A 14,223-nucleotide genomic window follows, 5' to 3' on the forward strand; every position below is an offset into this window, starting at 1 on the left:
TAGATACTTCCTTCGTTTCGCAATATAAGTTATTCTAGCATTTTCCACGTTCATATTGATGTTAATGAATCTAGATAGATGTAATGAATCTAGATAGATGTATATGTCTAGATTCATTAACATCAATACGAATGTGGGAAATACTAGAATGACTTACATTGTGAAATGGAGAAAGTAGATTAGAATAGCGGGTCTAAGAAAACAGTTTCTCTCAGATGCATATGGACCAAATAATCCGTGGCGATAATTCAGTGTTCAGATAATTCGCTGTAATTATACTCGCTCGAAACACTCAATATTTCTCAACTACAAGGCAGAGTTTACACTTTCACTTCAACAGCTAGCTCCCTTCGGTGATGTACAATTGAACATCGCCATTTCTTCCTTGCTAATTCATCTCCTCATTGCGTCAATACGCAGATCCGTCTCCCCTCTTCAGCGTCACCAACTTAATTAACACCACGAATCACAAGCAGTAATTCACAAACTTTAATTACTCTGCAAATGCGTATGTTCATATGCTGATTCAGTCACGAGAAGCCGTCCCGGCGATCCTGCTCCTCCGCCTCCTTGTTCGCCGTCTGCACGGCCTTGAACCACAAGAATCCCTGCAAAAAAATTTTAAAACAAGCAATCAAAATCCATGGAAAATTTGGATTCATGTCCTCGCAATGGAGATTGGCAACGAGAGGATGCGTACGGAGGTGGGTATCCCGGTGAAGACGAAGAACCCTAGGAGCGGCGCGTACAGGGCGCTGTCGGGGCTCACCACGCCGAACACCGGCCGCTGGTTCGCGTACTCGAAGATGGACCCGATCTGCGCGCCATGGTTAGGGTTTGGAATTCGAGAGGAGGAGGAGGAGGAGGAGAGGAGTTGAAGGGGTGGAGAGGCGTACGGCGGCGATGGCGGTGATGGCGGAGGCGAGAAGGTAGGCGAAGAAGGGGAGCTCGACGGCGCCGGGCTCCTGCTGGCCCCCGCCGCCGCCGCCCTCGCGTGCCCACGGCGGCGGCTCGTCGGAGCCCGGGCGCGCCCACGAGGGGACCTGCTCGTCCGCCTCCCCCGACGACTTCGCCGACCCCTCCGTCGCCGCCACGGCCACCAGTCCGCCCCTCCTCCTCTTCTCGACGACCTCCACAACCGAGGCGAGGCGGGCTCGAGGAGGGCGCCCCAGGATCAGGCGGAGGCACCGCGAGCTGCACGCGGACACGGCCGCCGCCATGGCTGGCTGGGTTGGCGAGCTCGCCGTGGCGCGCGCGGTGGAAACGAACCGTGGAATGGATAGGACGCGGGTGGCGTGCGCGCGGCGCGGGGTTCCCCACTTCCCATCACCTCACCTTTTTGGGTTGGGCCGAATTCAACAGTGTCAGTGTGTCACATAACATATGGCCATATGTTTTTGTTTCTTTATTTTCTTTTTTTTTGGACAAAAACACCCTAGAACATTTTATATCTGACTTGTATTATGTAAAATAAGAGGTAGTACAGAACATACTATGTCTAAAAAGAATATTAAAACCAAATTAAAACCACATCCAATATATTTCCACATCCCTATCGATCTTGTCGCCGGTGGAAGAGAAGAATAGGCAGAGATCTGAACAAAATATGAAGAATCATTGCACTGTGGCTTTTAAAGATCACAGCAGTCATCCGACCTGAAGGATGAGTCCGTGGAACCGTTGAAAAGACATCGGTAAGTTCATGCCTCGATCTCGAACTAGGTTTGCTCCCACGTAACCACAAGTCCATAACTCTTACAAGCCCTTTACTAATGCTAGATAGACCAGCAGTGAAGTAGAGAGAGGGAGAGAGAGCGCGTGTGCCAAAGAACTGTTATTCTAAAGAATATTGTCTTCATCTCCATATGTGTAACAATGACGCACAAGACACATAGCCAATCACTATTTATATATGGAAGATACAGTCGAGACAAGATATGAACGATGAACAAAACTAAAAAATACATAACCACAGGAATTCTCATTTGCCGTGAACAATGAACACTTTGCGAATTGCAATTTGCAACCCAGAAGGTTCACTATTTCATCCGGATATCGTGTGATTTTCATCAAATTTTGTCATCCATAATTCAGAAATCCCACAAACCACTTAGGTTATTTTCTTTATGGATGACTAGATATATTACAAACTATGGGCATGTGTAGTAAGCCAACTTGTGACTTTTTCGGCTGTACAACACAGCCACAGCCGAATAGCTGAAGTGTTGCGGCAGATGGACATTGTAGCAACACTGTAATAAGCTTGTCCCGCTGTAGACATGTAGTTACTGGTTGGCTGTTGCAGTAGTTGTAGCCAAAAATTGCAGCGGCTAGTTCTGCCGAACAAGCCCTATTTCCGTTAGAGATGAATCAAATATTATTATACTTCCTCCATTGCAAAATGTTACAATCTAAGATGAGTCAAGACAATGAATCTTAGGATGGATCAAATTCCATACTTTAGCTCCCTTTGAATTGGAGGGAAAATGGAGGGAAAACAAAGGAATTGAAATCCTACACTATTCATACATTTTATTCGTAGGAACTAGAAAAGGAAAAACGTAGGGAACTTTCCTATTTCTACGATTGTAGAGGAAAAACGTAGGAAAGTTAACATCCACTCTAATCTCTTGGAAAACTTTCCTTGAGTCTATCTCTCTCATCTGATTCATGCGTTTTTCCTGTGGTCCAATCAAATAGTTATTCTTGTGTTTTGCAATCATCTGTTTTACACTTGTATTCCTATCAGAATCCTGTGTTTTTCTTATTCTCCCGTTTTTTCAATCATGGATTCAAAGGGCCTAAAATTGCAACATTTTGGTACGGAGGTAGTACATCACAAACTTAATAAATATAAGGAATATAGAACAACTATATAAAACATTAAACAATGGTAATGTAGAAGTACTTTTAGGAAAGTCACACTTTTGTGCCACGCGCGCATGATTCATAAGTTGAAAGTGCATCACTAGTTTATGTCAAATTTCAAACAGAGTCCACCAAAATTCGCAAAGTTTCATAAAACTGTCACTCTTCTGGACTCATTTCAAACCCAAAACAAGATTCGCTTGAATCATATCGCATATACTTCTTCACATCCATTACCAAGGTTGATTAACCACATGGATATCTTTCGCAAACAAATTAAGCATAGAAAAACAAAACAAAACAAAACAGCTAGTAGTATTACTGCTATTTGTTGTTCATCAACACCTTGACGAACTCCTTGTACTCGACGCGGCCCTCGCCGGCGGGATCCGCCTTGCGCACCATCTCGTCGGCCTCCTCCTCCGTCAGCCGGTCGCCGTGGGACACCATCGCCTGCCGGAGCTGCTCCGCCGGGATCACCCCGCTCCGCGCGTCGTCGAACACGTCCAAGCACGCCGCGAGCTCCTTCTCCGTCGCCCCGCGCCCCATCTTGCGCGCCGCCACCGACAGGAACGCCGCGAAGTCGATGTCTCCGCCGCCTCCGCCGCCGCCGCCGCTGGCGGTGGCGTCCGCCAGGAACCGCCGCGCCTCGGCCTCGTCGACGTTCTGGCCCAGCGACCGCAGCGCCGTCACGAGCTCGCCGGCGGCGATGCGACCTGCGGATGATGAGGACGATCAGTGGCAGGTTGGATGACGGGGAAACTAATCTTGGTGGCGGCTTACCGTCCTCGTCGCTGTCGAACAGGTCGAAGATTTCTCGGCACTCGTCCACCTGTTCTTGGGTCAGCTTGGCCGCCATGGATGAGAGAGAGAGATCAAGAATTTCGCCTAATTGCTGTGTCAAAGCGTCAGCTGGTAGCAAATTGGAATGGAAGATTTCTGGAGGAATTGAAAAGAAGCAAAGGCGTTTCTTTTTGACAGGTCAAAAGAGAATTAAAAACAAATTCATTTGATTAAATTCCTACCTTTGCAACTCACTTTTTCTTCATATGAAAAATAACAAATCAGTGAGCTAGTATGATTGAAACAAGGGAATTGGACAAGTTGAACGATGGAAAAGAGGAGGACGGGTCATCTACAGTGGTCATGGTCATATCATAGTGCTTCAATGGCATAAAGCGACGTTTCGTCCAACTTTGGTTCGATTCAGTTTAGCTGTAAAGATGGATAGATAGGACTCGATGATTTGTCACACCGTTTATTAGTTGTTGTCCTTTCTTATTTCGATTCCGCATTTGTAATGTTGTTAGGTACACTCATTTCAAAGGTAACGAGGAAAAGATAGGACTCGGTACCTAAAAGATAAAAAATAATACTCTCTTCGTCCCATAATATAAGAGATTTTGAGTTTTTTGCTTGCACTGTTTGAACACTCGTCTTATTAAAAAAAATTAGAATTATTATTTTTTTGACTTACTTTATTATTCAAAGTACTTTAAACATAACTTTTCGTTTTTTATATTTGTATAAATTTTTTAAATAAGATGAGTGGTCAAACACTATAAGCAAAAACTCAAAATCCCTTATATTATGGGACGGAGGGAGTACCTATGAAACAGAATCTAAATAAGAAGAGTCAATTTAAAGGTGTGACAAATCATTGAAACAATGTTGAACACAGACTAGAGCTACCACCTCTGTTCAAAAAGACATAAAAATTTCGTAATTTTATGCTTATCACCTGAAGTGGTAGCTAGTGACGGATCTAGGCATATTTCGTAGGGTAGGCCGACTCCGCGGCTTTTTTTAAAGCATCCTACAAACCTTGATTTTCATGTATAAATTAATAAAATATAGAGAAATAATCACACTTCAATACAAACTAACTAATAATTGATCTTACAGGATTGGATTAAATTTCTGTTTCCGTCACTGGTGGTAGCAAAAGCCAAGAGCCAACAAACCAAACCGGTAGTCCTGAATCCTGATCCAGCTTAGCTCAACAGCCTGGACCCGTACCAGTACACCACTTGTATCCATGAGTGGTTGTGCGCGAGCATGTACTGAGATTCCAGCAATGAAAAGCATTCGCTGTCAGGGTCTACTTTTCGTTGCCTCGTTTGGTTCCAGCCTACTACCTCCCTCAAAAAAAAAACAAAAAAAAAACTCTGAACAGATTACGTGTAGATTCATAATACTATAATGTTGTCACATAGCATTCCAGATTTGCTTTTATGGGACAAAAGAAGCAGACATGAAGGCTTGACAGTGGCTATCAGTACTTGACTAGTCCTGATCAAAGGAAAGCTAACACTACACATTCAGTTCGTATGCATCATGTATGCACCTTGGCATACTAATTTGTGAATGCCTCGAAACATAGGAGCACAAAATATAGTTGCGATAATTTTGCAGACATCAGCTAAAATTCAACCAGGATCACCGATCATCAAAACATGGTCACATGGGTAGCCTCAGGATGCGGGGGAAGGCTGCAACCATTCAATTCAGCACGCAACAGGGAAGTAAAGATGATGATAGAAAGGAACCAGGCAATGCATATCTGCACAACGATCCAAGAAAAATGATGAAACCCCAACAAATCCTATGCTCCGGCAGGCGCAAGATAAGCATCACAATCAAAAGAAACCAGGCATCTGATGTTGTTTCGCATGACTAGACCACCTAACCCGATCCCTACTCAACATTACCACCAGCAAAGATAGGTACTTAAAAGGAACATCACAAAGTACAGCTTTGTTGTAGGCCCTGACAGTTTTAGTTCACTTCAGACAGAACTTATTTAATGGGAACCCTCCTCACTTGGCCATCATGACCTTAACGAACTCCTCGTAGTTGATCTGGCCATCGCCATCGACGTCAGCCTCACGGATCATCTCGTCAACTTCCTCGTCGGTCAGCTTCTCACCAAGGTTGGTCATGACGTGGCGGAGCTCAGCAGCCGAGATGAAACCGTTCTGGTCCTTGTCAAACACACGGAAGGCCTCCTTGAGCTCCTCCTCAGAGTCGGTATCCTTCATCTTCTTCGCCATCAGGTTCAGGAACTCTGGGAAGTCAATGGTCCCATTGCCATCAGCATCAACCTCGTTGATCATGTCCTGCAGCTCCGCCTCAGTTGGGTTCTGACCAAGGGACCGCATCACGGTTCCAAGCTCCTTAGTAGTGATGCAACCTGCACAATGTATTCAGAGATCAGCACAAGAGAGTACTAAATGGAACATGCGATTATCTCGTTCAACGCTTATAAAATTAACACAACATGGTCCTTTAGTGCTGCAATATTGTAATATTGTTTTATGTCCACAAAATACAATTTTAAGACCAAGAAATCAAAGTTGTCCTGAGTCCTGACAACAGAGTACATACACATCACAAAACCACCATCAGTATCGTTATCACTTTCAGCCAATTTATGAACCTATTTCACAGAATGATAGTGCTGGATAGAATCATTGAACATATAATACAAATCACAGACCACTATATGCTACAGGCCAGATGAGAATCATGAAACGATAAGAATGTGATGCCTAGGTTTAACAGCCACTTAGGTAGCTTCCCGCCACCGCACTAGCATACGATCAACTCATAAACCTACATCAATAATTATTGTGTACACTAGATGTGGCACAAATCACAAACCAGCCCAGCTTGCATCTAAGACTTGCTAAAAATGAACTTCTCTTGCGCAAGAGCAAGAAATAACTACAGGCCGCCGAAGAATTCAAAACATAGGTTTTAATAAACTATGGCCACAAAAGAGCACTTTACATCTTAAATGTTGGTCTAAGAACTGCATTGATGTCTCTATTTTTCCTTCGTGTAATGATGGTACACCAACATACTATCACCCAACACTTCTTTCAACACTACTGGTGTACAACCCACAGTTCTTTCAACATTGTTGTACAAAGACAAATATCAACTGAAGCACTAGAATTTCCCCTAAACAAACTAGCCATAGGCATCATACTGCTATTGCAAAACCAGATTCACACCTCAATTCTACATAAAGTTTGGTATATTCCACACCCAAATTTCAAAACCACACAGAATCATTGGCCTAACTCCACATAGAGATTCTCAAGCACTCGTGGTAGATCATCATGTAAACCAATGTTCACGCCATGCTAAATAACAAATGGCATGCTTCACAAAACTCGATGTACGGATCCTCCTCTCCAAATCAAACAACTCTCTGCCGCTCTTAGCCCCTAGTTCAAAGGGCCTAGTTGCTGATCCCAAATCATCCATTCCTCTAAAGCACGGCAAAAATCCTAAACACACCATACATCGAAACACACAAAATCCGCTAAGATCACGCCCCCCACGAAAACACAGCCGCTGCACAGCAAAAACAGCTAAACGAGGCGAAATCATCCCGAATCACCGCCGAACCACAAATCCACACCTAACCTGTCACAGGATCAACCGGATCTAGCGCCCCTGGACACACGAAACCCTACCGCGACACCGCAATTCGCCCGGATCGAGCTCCGCGTCGCCCGATCCGGCCGCGCCGCCCAGAGACCGCGCGCGTGCCCCAACGTGGGGGGAGGAAGAGGAGGAGAAGAGAGAGAGAGAGGGGGGGGAGTGGTGGGTGGCGCGCGTTACCGTCGCCGTCCTTGTCGAATAGGCTGAACGCCTCCTTGAACTCGGCGATCTGCTCGTCGGTGAGCTGGTCCGCCATGGGGGCTTGGTGGTGGAGGCGAGGTTGGGGGTGTGGAAGCTTCGAGAAGGTTCCGCGAGAGGAGGAGAGGAAGGAAGGGGAACGAGTGGCGAGGTGGGGGTGGAGAAGAGATGGCTGTGGCTGGGCCTTTATAGGCAGCGACCACGAGAGAGGATCGCCGAGATGACGGGGTTATGTATCCGGTTCTCTTTGCCTTTTTTTCTCTTTTTCTTTTTTTTGGTACCTTTTGTCTTTTTTTTTTCTTTTTTAATTGCTTTGGTTTTTGGTAATCTTTATTCCATGTTCCATTTTTGCTCTTTTGGAACTTTAGGTTGAGTGTAGATGGGTAATAGTTTATTCTTTTTTTTTTATCAGGGTTTCACATGTATATGTAACTTTTGTTGTTCAATATGTTATAATTGTCGGTATATATAAAGATACTGAAGGATAGATTAATCTTCGTGGGAAGTCAAGGAGAGGATAGCTAAATTCACTAACCAAACTAGCTGCGGAATATTTGATGGGTAGTTGCTAAAGTAGCAAGAAATTAATGTTACATGTGTCAAGTAACATTAGAGATCAAGATGGTGATAACCGATGAAATAGTTAGTGTATCCAACATGGGTGAATATCCAGTGAAAACCATCAAATAAGTGAAAACCCGTGAAAACCATATCTAAAAGTTTTGTAAATTCATGAAAAAATTACTAGAGATAAGTAAAGGTATGAAGTACATTCATACCAAATCTCAAGTCCAAACTAAACTTCATTTGAGAGAAACAAAAATGACAAATTTAGAGTGAATAGTGCATTTTCATGAATTTACAAAACTTTTAGATATGGTTTTCACGGGTTTTCACTTATTTGATGGTTTTCACCGGATATGTCCCCATCCAACATTGTGACATAGGGTTGCGACGTGGTTTTCATCACAACATATGATATAAGTAAATTGGCGCGAAGGAAAACATGTAGAAGAATTCAAAAAGAGAAATTTTGGTCGTTAAGAGTGTGATCATTATACAAAACGAAACGATATCTTACTTACTTTTGCCTTTTTATATTTTTTACTATGTCACTCGGTAATGTATTGGAGAACACCATTTTTTCCTCATACATGTTAGAGTTTATTGAACTTATTTCCTGTATATGTTTTGAACGTTACTCTTAGTGTTTACTCCATATTATGATATATTCTTTTTTATCAGCAACCATGTGCAAACGATAAACTATCCCCTTTTTTTTATATCTAATTGTTTGGCATACATTTATCCACCCCAGGGACCGAGGTAGGCCTAGTAATCCTTATGTGAATTTCATAAAAACATCATATAATATCTAAAATTACCGTGACTCTGTTAGCCCAACTCCAGGTTACAGCACGTTTAGTTCAATATACTCCGTCTATATCGATCACAACATTATTAATAAATAATAACCACACCTAGCCGCGCTAAACTAGTTGTCCCAAACAACAGTACTTATTCAAGATTGATCCTATGAAATATGGCCCTTTTTGCAAATTGATCTTAAACAATTATTCTTTACCCCAACCTGTCTTACACGGCAGTAACACAACTAGTCTAAGTTTTGTCTCCAACAAAACCCAAAATTCTAATCATGTCTGCTTCGATATTAAGGCTCTCTGTCAATATTTATAGTATCACAACCGTTATTATATTGTTATATTTTATATTACTTTATTTTGTATATTTTAGTTGCAGCGTCGGAAGAAGAGTGGGCCTAAGACAGAGAAACCCCTCTCATCGATCGTTCGCTTGCAACAGCTTATCATTAACCACAACCAAATAGAGAGTGTAAATTTTTAAACTTAATTTAGGGCTAATTTTGAGTTTTTTTTGTCATATTCTGCTTATTTTACATCGGCTTTTAAATCGCAATTGATAAAAATTAAAGCTATGCATGTAAATTATTTTACACGTTCAAAGCTCTATGTGTCCGTACGCGGCGGCAAGGAGATTAAGGAGATGTTCGAAAGCTCGAGTCGCCATCCATCCTGCCGTCTCAGTGACTTGTGTCAATTTGGGCATCGGCAAGATATCTGTTCGTTGATCTGCTGGACTGGGCTGGGCTTTAGCAGGCTCTAATCTAGTTGAATCGATGGCTCCGATCTACTCATTGACGCATAATAATTAATTAAGTATTAACTATAGAAAATTTTTACGAGCAATTAACTGTTCGAGAAACGTGTGCTTAACAAAGTAAATAGAAATTGACAACCTGTAGTTCCGAACACACCTTAAGAAGGTGACATGAGAATTTGTCTCCGGCGGCGGCGGCGGCTGAAGGTCTTCGTCGACGTCGTGGTGACGCCTCATAAACCTGGGCTTCAGCGGCGATCCGATCAGGACGCGCGGTCACCACCAGCCAGGGCACCGGGTATTTGTATCTCATTTTTGTACTATCACAAATTTCAATGAAATACTACGTGCGAAATTGCGAATGCAAATCACAACAGAGTTTGTGGTTTGGTTTGGTTTTCAGTTAACTAGCGTCAAAGTCTCACACATGCGACGTGTAATTCCAGCTGATCTTCTGTCTGTGCCAAAAGACAAGTAAAAGAAGAGATGTTCATCCGATCAATCTTTTTTTTTTTTAGGACCATCCGATCAATCATTCATCGCCATGCTTGCATAGATATAGTCCGACCATTGCTTTCAGTGTCACTGTTGAGCCTTTTGACAAAATGCAGGTAGCTTGTGACAGCAAGAAGTTAAATCTGGTGTTCCTCTGTCAACATCCACATCAGATGTGTGATCATGTGCACTATGCATATCACCCTTTTCTTCTTGTCTTGGTTATCCAATCAACACTTCAACTCTATCCAGATGATATAGACGACTTCTTCAGCAGCTGCTGGTCTCAGCATCTTCTTTCTTCCAGTTTCTCCGCATCACAGGAAAAATGAGAACACATATTTGCATAAATTCACAGGCTTTTTCAAATTTCCATGCACCATTACTCTCAGACCACACAAATTTGCACACTGACATTAGGTAAGCATGGAGGGATATTCTCTTTTTTTTTCAGCCCTCTCTTGACTCATTTTCTCATAGAGTTCAGGCTTCTAAAACATCATGCTACAACAACAGCTTATTAAAGAAACAAAGAGAAAGAAATTAAAAAAAAAGTTGATTGCTTTGATCAGCATCAAACAACAAGACCTCCTGCATTTCACTTCTGTACATTGTCAGTTACCATGAGTTTAACCACCATTCTTTGTTCGCTTCGCCGTCGATGACCTTCGCAGCGGCTTGTACAGCACGAAGCTTACATACTTGGATTGAAACCGGTGAGTGACTCCAAGAGCAAGCAGCGACTGCGATCCCCATCCTTTCTCGATATACAGGTGGTTGAGGACAACATGCTTTGGCTTCAGAGTTTGTTCTTCAGAGTTATCAGTATCACCAAGAACAGACATTACAAGCTGAGGTGGCAGTATAGGTGGCTCCTTGGCAAACTCCTCATCACCTGGGAGCTGGAGATCATAGCTGTGTTCAGGCGACGGAGGAGCGTCGAATCCTGCCACGCTGTCCAGGCTTTCTGGGATATAATCCTATTCAAAACAAAGATGTCTTCAGATAAAACCAAGAGGGAAATGCACATTTTTTTTTGCCTTTGCGGTTTTAGGTTCTCTCAATTTTGATTGCTAAAATCAATAATTAGCATATTCTTACTGACATGGACATCAAGGAGGTTGGCAACCTGCCCTCCCTCATCAGCCACATGAGGTAGTTCAGGGACATATTTCGGTTCCCCATCGACGATGATCCTGTAATGGTATACCCCTGATGGCAGAACTAGCAATATGGTATGGTCTTTCCCAGACTTCTCTAACACCCTCCTGACAATAAAATGCCGGATTTGTATTTTAGCATCTTATTTCTGAAATGTGGAAACAATCTGAACATGAAATTTCATTGTTAAATAGCATGTACCTTGATGTCCAGTTATCCCATGATCCTTCCACAAACACCTCATTTCCTCCTTGACTCCATGAGATCAAAGTTGGAATTCCCTTCTCCTGGGGATGGTTATTGGTGGATTCATCCGATTCATTTATCCATGAATTGTTGAAAACAGGAGAAAATTCAGTAGGTATATGCAGTGGGGCTACTGGAACCTGCAATGTGCACTTTCCTGTCAGTTCAAGCAGGACTAGCAATAATACTCAAACATGTGAGTTATTCTCACTCCCAAATAAATACAGATTAGCAACATTCTTAATATGAAAGATGGCAAAAGGTAATAGTTGCCAACTTGTTATGGCACAGTTATAGCAAACTGAAGCATGAGCTCATGACATATCTCTTCCAATATTACAGGAACTGAAACAGTTAATGATGTATTGATGTGTAACATTCCATAGGTCAAAATGAAATTGATGAGAAAGTGTGTGAAGACTGGACGCTGACTTCATTCTACAGGGAAAAGGGAGAGCAGTTTTAACTGGGACTAAAGACTCTAAGAGTAATATATAATAACTGAAGTTGTACAAACATTTGTAATTAGACAGATCAAAATACTAGAATATATTCCTCATATGTAACTGAAGTATTCCCTGTTAATTTACTTGCAACTCATCATCTCACTAACATGTTGGTCCAGGGCTCACGTGAGATATCAGTGGCAAATAAGGGAACATGGAGTCTTGGAAACTTTCAACGCTAAAAATAAAGAAATTGCCCAAATGCAGAACAACACAGTTTTCAGGATTATGAACTAGTATTACTCCAAGAACCAGCCATTTGACCTTTGTGAATTGTAGGCAAGGCCAACCAAGAACCAAGTGATTACAATGACACGTCTTCTAAATTCATGGGCTGTCTCGGAATCAGGAGTAAACAATGCGCTCTACATGGACACATTAAAAACTTGTAGCCTTAGCACACAGTACCACCATATCTTATCAGTACCAAAACCCCTCAAAACTAGATCATGGTCTCCATGCTTTTGTAATTAACGAGGGAAATGAAAGAATCAACAGCACCAAGATTATCTAGAATAGTAGTACTCCACATACAGCCGCCACAGCTCAATTTCTATCATATAATGATTAAAAAAAAGGTATATGTGCCCTCTAGGGGTAAGAGGGCCAACTTGCCCACTACAGTGTGTGGAACTAATCCAAGATTCAGAGCCACCCAATCCGTTTGCAGAGAATCCAGGTGCCACCAAATCTATCAACAGTTCTTGACAGAGCCTTTTATTGCGGTGAAGTTTTTTTTATATAGCAACAAGGAGTCAAGAACACACTCTTTGAGAATATCGGAAAGAGATACAAGTTGCGGATTAGTTATAGATCTGTAAGCTTTAGCCCTCAGCTTCAGCTTCTGCTACCCACTAACCCTACAGTTGAAGGCTTGAAGCAAAGTGAGTTGCCATTTCAAGTTTATCAACACTGGATGGATCTTGCTGAATTCTGATGAGTGAAAGAAGTGAAGAGGATTCATAGAAAATTCACCCCCTTTTGTGTGTGTGCGTCACAACCAAGCTCGCAAATCGCAACCAGTGCTAATGCTAAATTGCCAAGCTAATCAAACAATCTCGACAAAAAACAAGAACTCGACATCATCGAGCGAGACTAATTTAGCAAGGCACAATCGAGGAGGAAACACTCTTTTACGGTTTTACCACGCAAAAGCCACCAAGAACATCAAATCAAAAGGAAGTAAAAATTAATAAAAATTAATCACCACATCTCACCTGCGGCGTGAAGACGTAGGGCACCGGGGGAGGCAGCTCCCGCATCACGGCGTCCGGCGGCATAAGCGGCGGCGGAGCCCGGGCCGCTGCCCCCGCCGAGCCAGCCACTCCGGCGGCGGCCCCCGCCGCCACGTGGCCGTTCTCCTCCCCTTCCTTGCCGCTCGCGTTCCCCATACCCCGCCGCCCGGATCCCTCGCCGACCCCAACCCACAGCTACTCGCCTACTCCAGTACTCCTCCCACCTCCACCAATCAAACCAAGCAAGCAAGCAGCCCAACTCCCACCACCACCACCACCACCAGCAGCTCAAACCAGACACGACGAGAATGCGGACGGCGGACAGGAGGAGTGCCCCCACTCTCGCGCTCCTCGCCGGCGTGGTCGCCGCGAATCTCGCCTCAGCCGCCGGCCGCTTCGCCGGAGGCAGGGGAGGAGGAGGAGGTGATATAAGAGGCAGTTTGGCACGTGGGTCACGTGACTCGCACGCCGCGCCACGCCCGCACGCTCGCGGCGCCGGCTTTAATTTCCGGCGGATTTCCCCCGCCGTTGGATCGGCCGGGCCCGGGCCGTGTCCGCCGTCCACGTGTCACCCGTGCATGCGGTGGTCGTGGGTACAATTACGGGGTTGCCCTCCTGGTGGTCTACAGCTAGGTGTGCTCCGTTCCAAAAAAAAGTTTATTTTTCACACGTATCCCACCCGTTGCAATAAGCGACAAAAGAACTAGAATACTTTCACGTTATTAAATTGTAGTTGTAATTATTTTCTACTTTAACACTCCTCGTATATTTATATTCCTACCAAAATACTTGTATTTTAGGATGGGGAGTAGAAATAAAGTTATTTCGAGATTAACATGAGAGGTGAAAAATGGAGCTATCCTTTAATTCGTTGTCTTAGTATTAGCATCTTCTTCTAGATTGAGTGTTTTTACGAATGA

The 14,223-nt window shown here is 43.5% G+C and overlaps 4 protein-coding genes across 10 annotated transcripts; all 4 read right to left on the reverse strand.

Annotated features, from left to right (window-relative positions):
* Window positions 1-194: 194 nt before the first annotated feature.
* LOC127772731 (uncharacterized) lies at window positions 195-1,326 on the reverse strand. Its single transcript, XM_052298689.1, has 3 exons — window positions 897-1,326; window positions 701-817; window positions 195-608 (listed from the first exon to the last, which is right to left on the reverse strand). Exons 1-3 carry the CDS (start codon window positions 1,218-1,220, stop codon window positions 531-533), a joined length of 519 nt encoding a protein of 172 aa, XP_052154649.1. The 5' UTR covers window positions 1,221-1,326; the 3' UTR covers window positions 195-530.
* A 1,628-nt stretch (window positions 1,327-2,954) lies between these two features.
* Window positions 2,955-4,171, reverse strand: LOC127772732 (probable calcium-binding protein CML9). Of its 4 annotated transcripts, none has more exons than XM_052298693.1 (3): window positions 3,894-4,171; window positions 3,652-3,756; window positions 2,955-3,584 (listed from the first exon to the last, which is right to left on the reverse strand). In XM_052298693.1, exons 2-3 carry the CDS (start codon window positions 3,725-3,727, stop codon window positions 3,193-3,195), a joined length of 468 nt encoding a protein of 155 aa, XP_052154653.1. In that variant the 5' UTR covers window positions 3,728-3,756; window positions 3,894-4,171; the 3' UTR covers window positions 2,955-3,192. The 4 variants fall into 4 exon arrangements, with proteins under 4 accessions (XP_052154653.1, XP_052154652.1, XP_052154651.1 ...); XM_052298692.1 differs by having other exon boundaries at window positions 3,652-3,807; window positions 3,894-4,170; XM_052298691.1 differs by having other exon boundaries at window positions 3,652-3,763; window positions 3,894-4,168.
* Window positions 4,172-5,408: 1,237 nt separating this feature from the next.
* Window positions 5,409-7,710, reverse strand: LOC127772733 (calmodulin-2). The gene is made up of 2 exons (XM_052298694.1): window positions 7,504-7,710; window positions 5,409-6,061 (listed from the first exon to the last, which is right to left on the reverse strand). The coding sequence occupies exons 1-2, from the start codon at window positions 7,577-7,579 to the stop codon at window positions 5,688-5,690; spliced, it is 450 nt and encodes a 149-aa protein (XP_052154654.1). The 5' UTR covers window positions 7,580-7,710; the 3' UTR covers window positions 5,409-5,687.
* Window positions 7,711-10,571: 2,861 nt separating this feature from the next.
* Window positions 10,572-13,712, reverse strand: LOC127775147 (SNF1-related protein kinase regulatory subunit beta-1-like). 4 transcript variants are annotated; one of them, XM_052301463.1, is made up of 4 exons: window positions 13,286-13,712; window positions 11,518-11,603; window positions 11,261-11,420; window positions 10,572-11,135 (listed from the first exon to the last, which is right to left on the reverse strand). In XM_052301463.1, exons 1-4 carry the CDS (start codon window positions 13,457-13,459, stop codon window positions 10,785-10,787), a joined length of 771 nt encoding a protein of 256 aa, XP_052157423.1. In that variant the 5' UTR covers window positions 13,460-13,712; the 3' UTR covers window positions 10,572-10,784. The 4 variants fall into 4 exon arrangements, with proteins under 4 accessions (XP_052157423.1, XP_052157421.1, XP_052157422.1 ...); XM_052301461.1 differs by having other exon boundaries at window positions 11,518-11,702; window positions 13,286-13,711; XM_052301462.1 differs by having other exon boundaries at window positions 11,261-11,423; window positions 13,286-13,710.
* Window positions 13,713-14,223: the final 511 nt, after the last annotated feature.

This window comes from Oryza glaberrima, chromosome 5 (assembly GCF_000147395.1).
Source record: "Oryza glaberrima chromosome 5, OglaRS2, whole genome shotgun sequence".
Lineage (NCBI taxonomy): Eukaryota > Viridiplantae > Streptophyta > Magnoliopsida > Poales > Poaceae > Oryza > Oryza glaberrima.

Bases quoted from the DNA above. Each gene is read 5' to 3' on its own strand.
- LOC127772731 (XM_052298689.1), bottom strand. From the start codon at position 1,220: ATGGCGGCGGCCGTGTCCGCGTGCAGCTCGCGGTGCCTCCGCCTGATC. The intron at 818-896 runs GTACGCCTCTCC...CATGGCGCGCAG, and splicing joins CCATCACCGCCATCGCCGCC to ATCGGGTCCATCTTCGAGTA. The intron at 609-700 runs GTACGCATCCTC...ATTTTTTTGCAG, and splicing joins TCACCGGGATACCCACCTCC to GGATTCTTGTGGTTCAAGGC.
- LOC127772732 (XM_052298693.1), bottom strand. From the start codon at position 3,727: ATGGCGGCCAAGCTGACCCAAGAACAGGTGGACGAGTGCCGAGAAATC. The intron at 3,585-3,651 runs GTAAGCCGCCAC...CATCATCCGCAG, and splicing joins GTTCGACAGCGACGAGGACG to GTCGCATCGCCGCCGGCGAG.
- LOC127772733 (XM_052298694.1), bottom strand. From the start codon at position 7,579: ATGGCGGACCAGCTCACCGACGAGCAGATCGCCGAGTTCAAGGAGGCG. The intron at 6,062-7,503 runs GTAACGCGCGCC...TACATTGTGCAG, and splicing joins ATTCGACAAGGACGGCGACG to GTTGCATCACTACTAAGGAG.
- LOC127775147 (XM_052301460.1), bottom strand. From the start codon at position 13,459: ATGGGGAACGCGAGCGGCAAGGAAGGGGAGGAGAACGGCCACGTGGCG. The intron at 11,424-11,517 runs GTACATGCTATT...TTTTATTGTCAG, and splicing joins TGGGATAACTGGACATCAAG to GAGGGTGTTAGAGAAGTCTG. The intron at 11,136-11,260 runs GTCAGTAAGAAT...TGTTTTGAATAG, and splicing joins CCAACCTCCTTGATGTCCAT to GATTATATCCCAGAAAGCCT.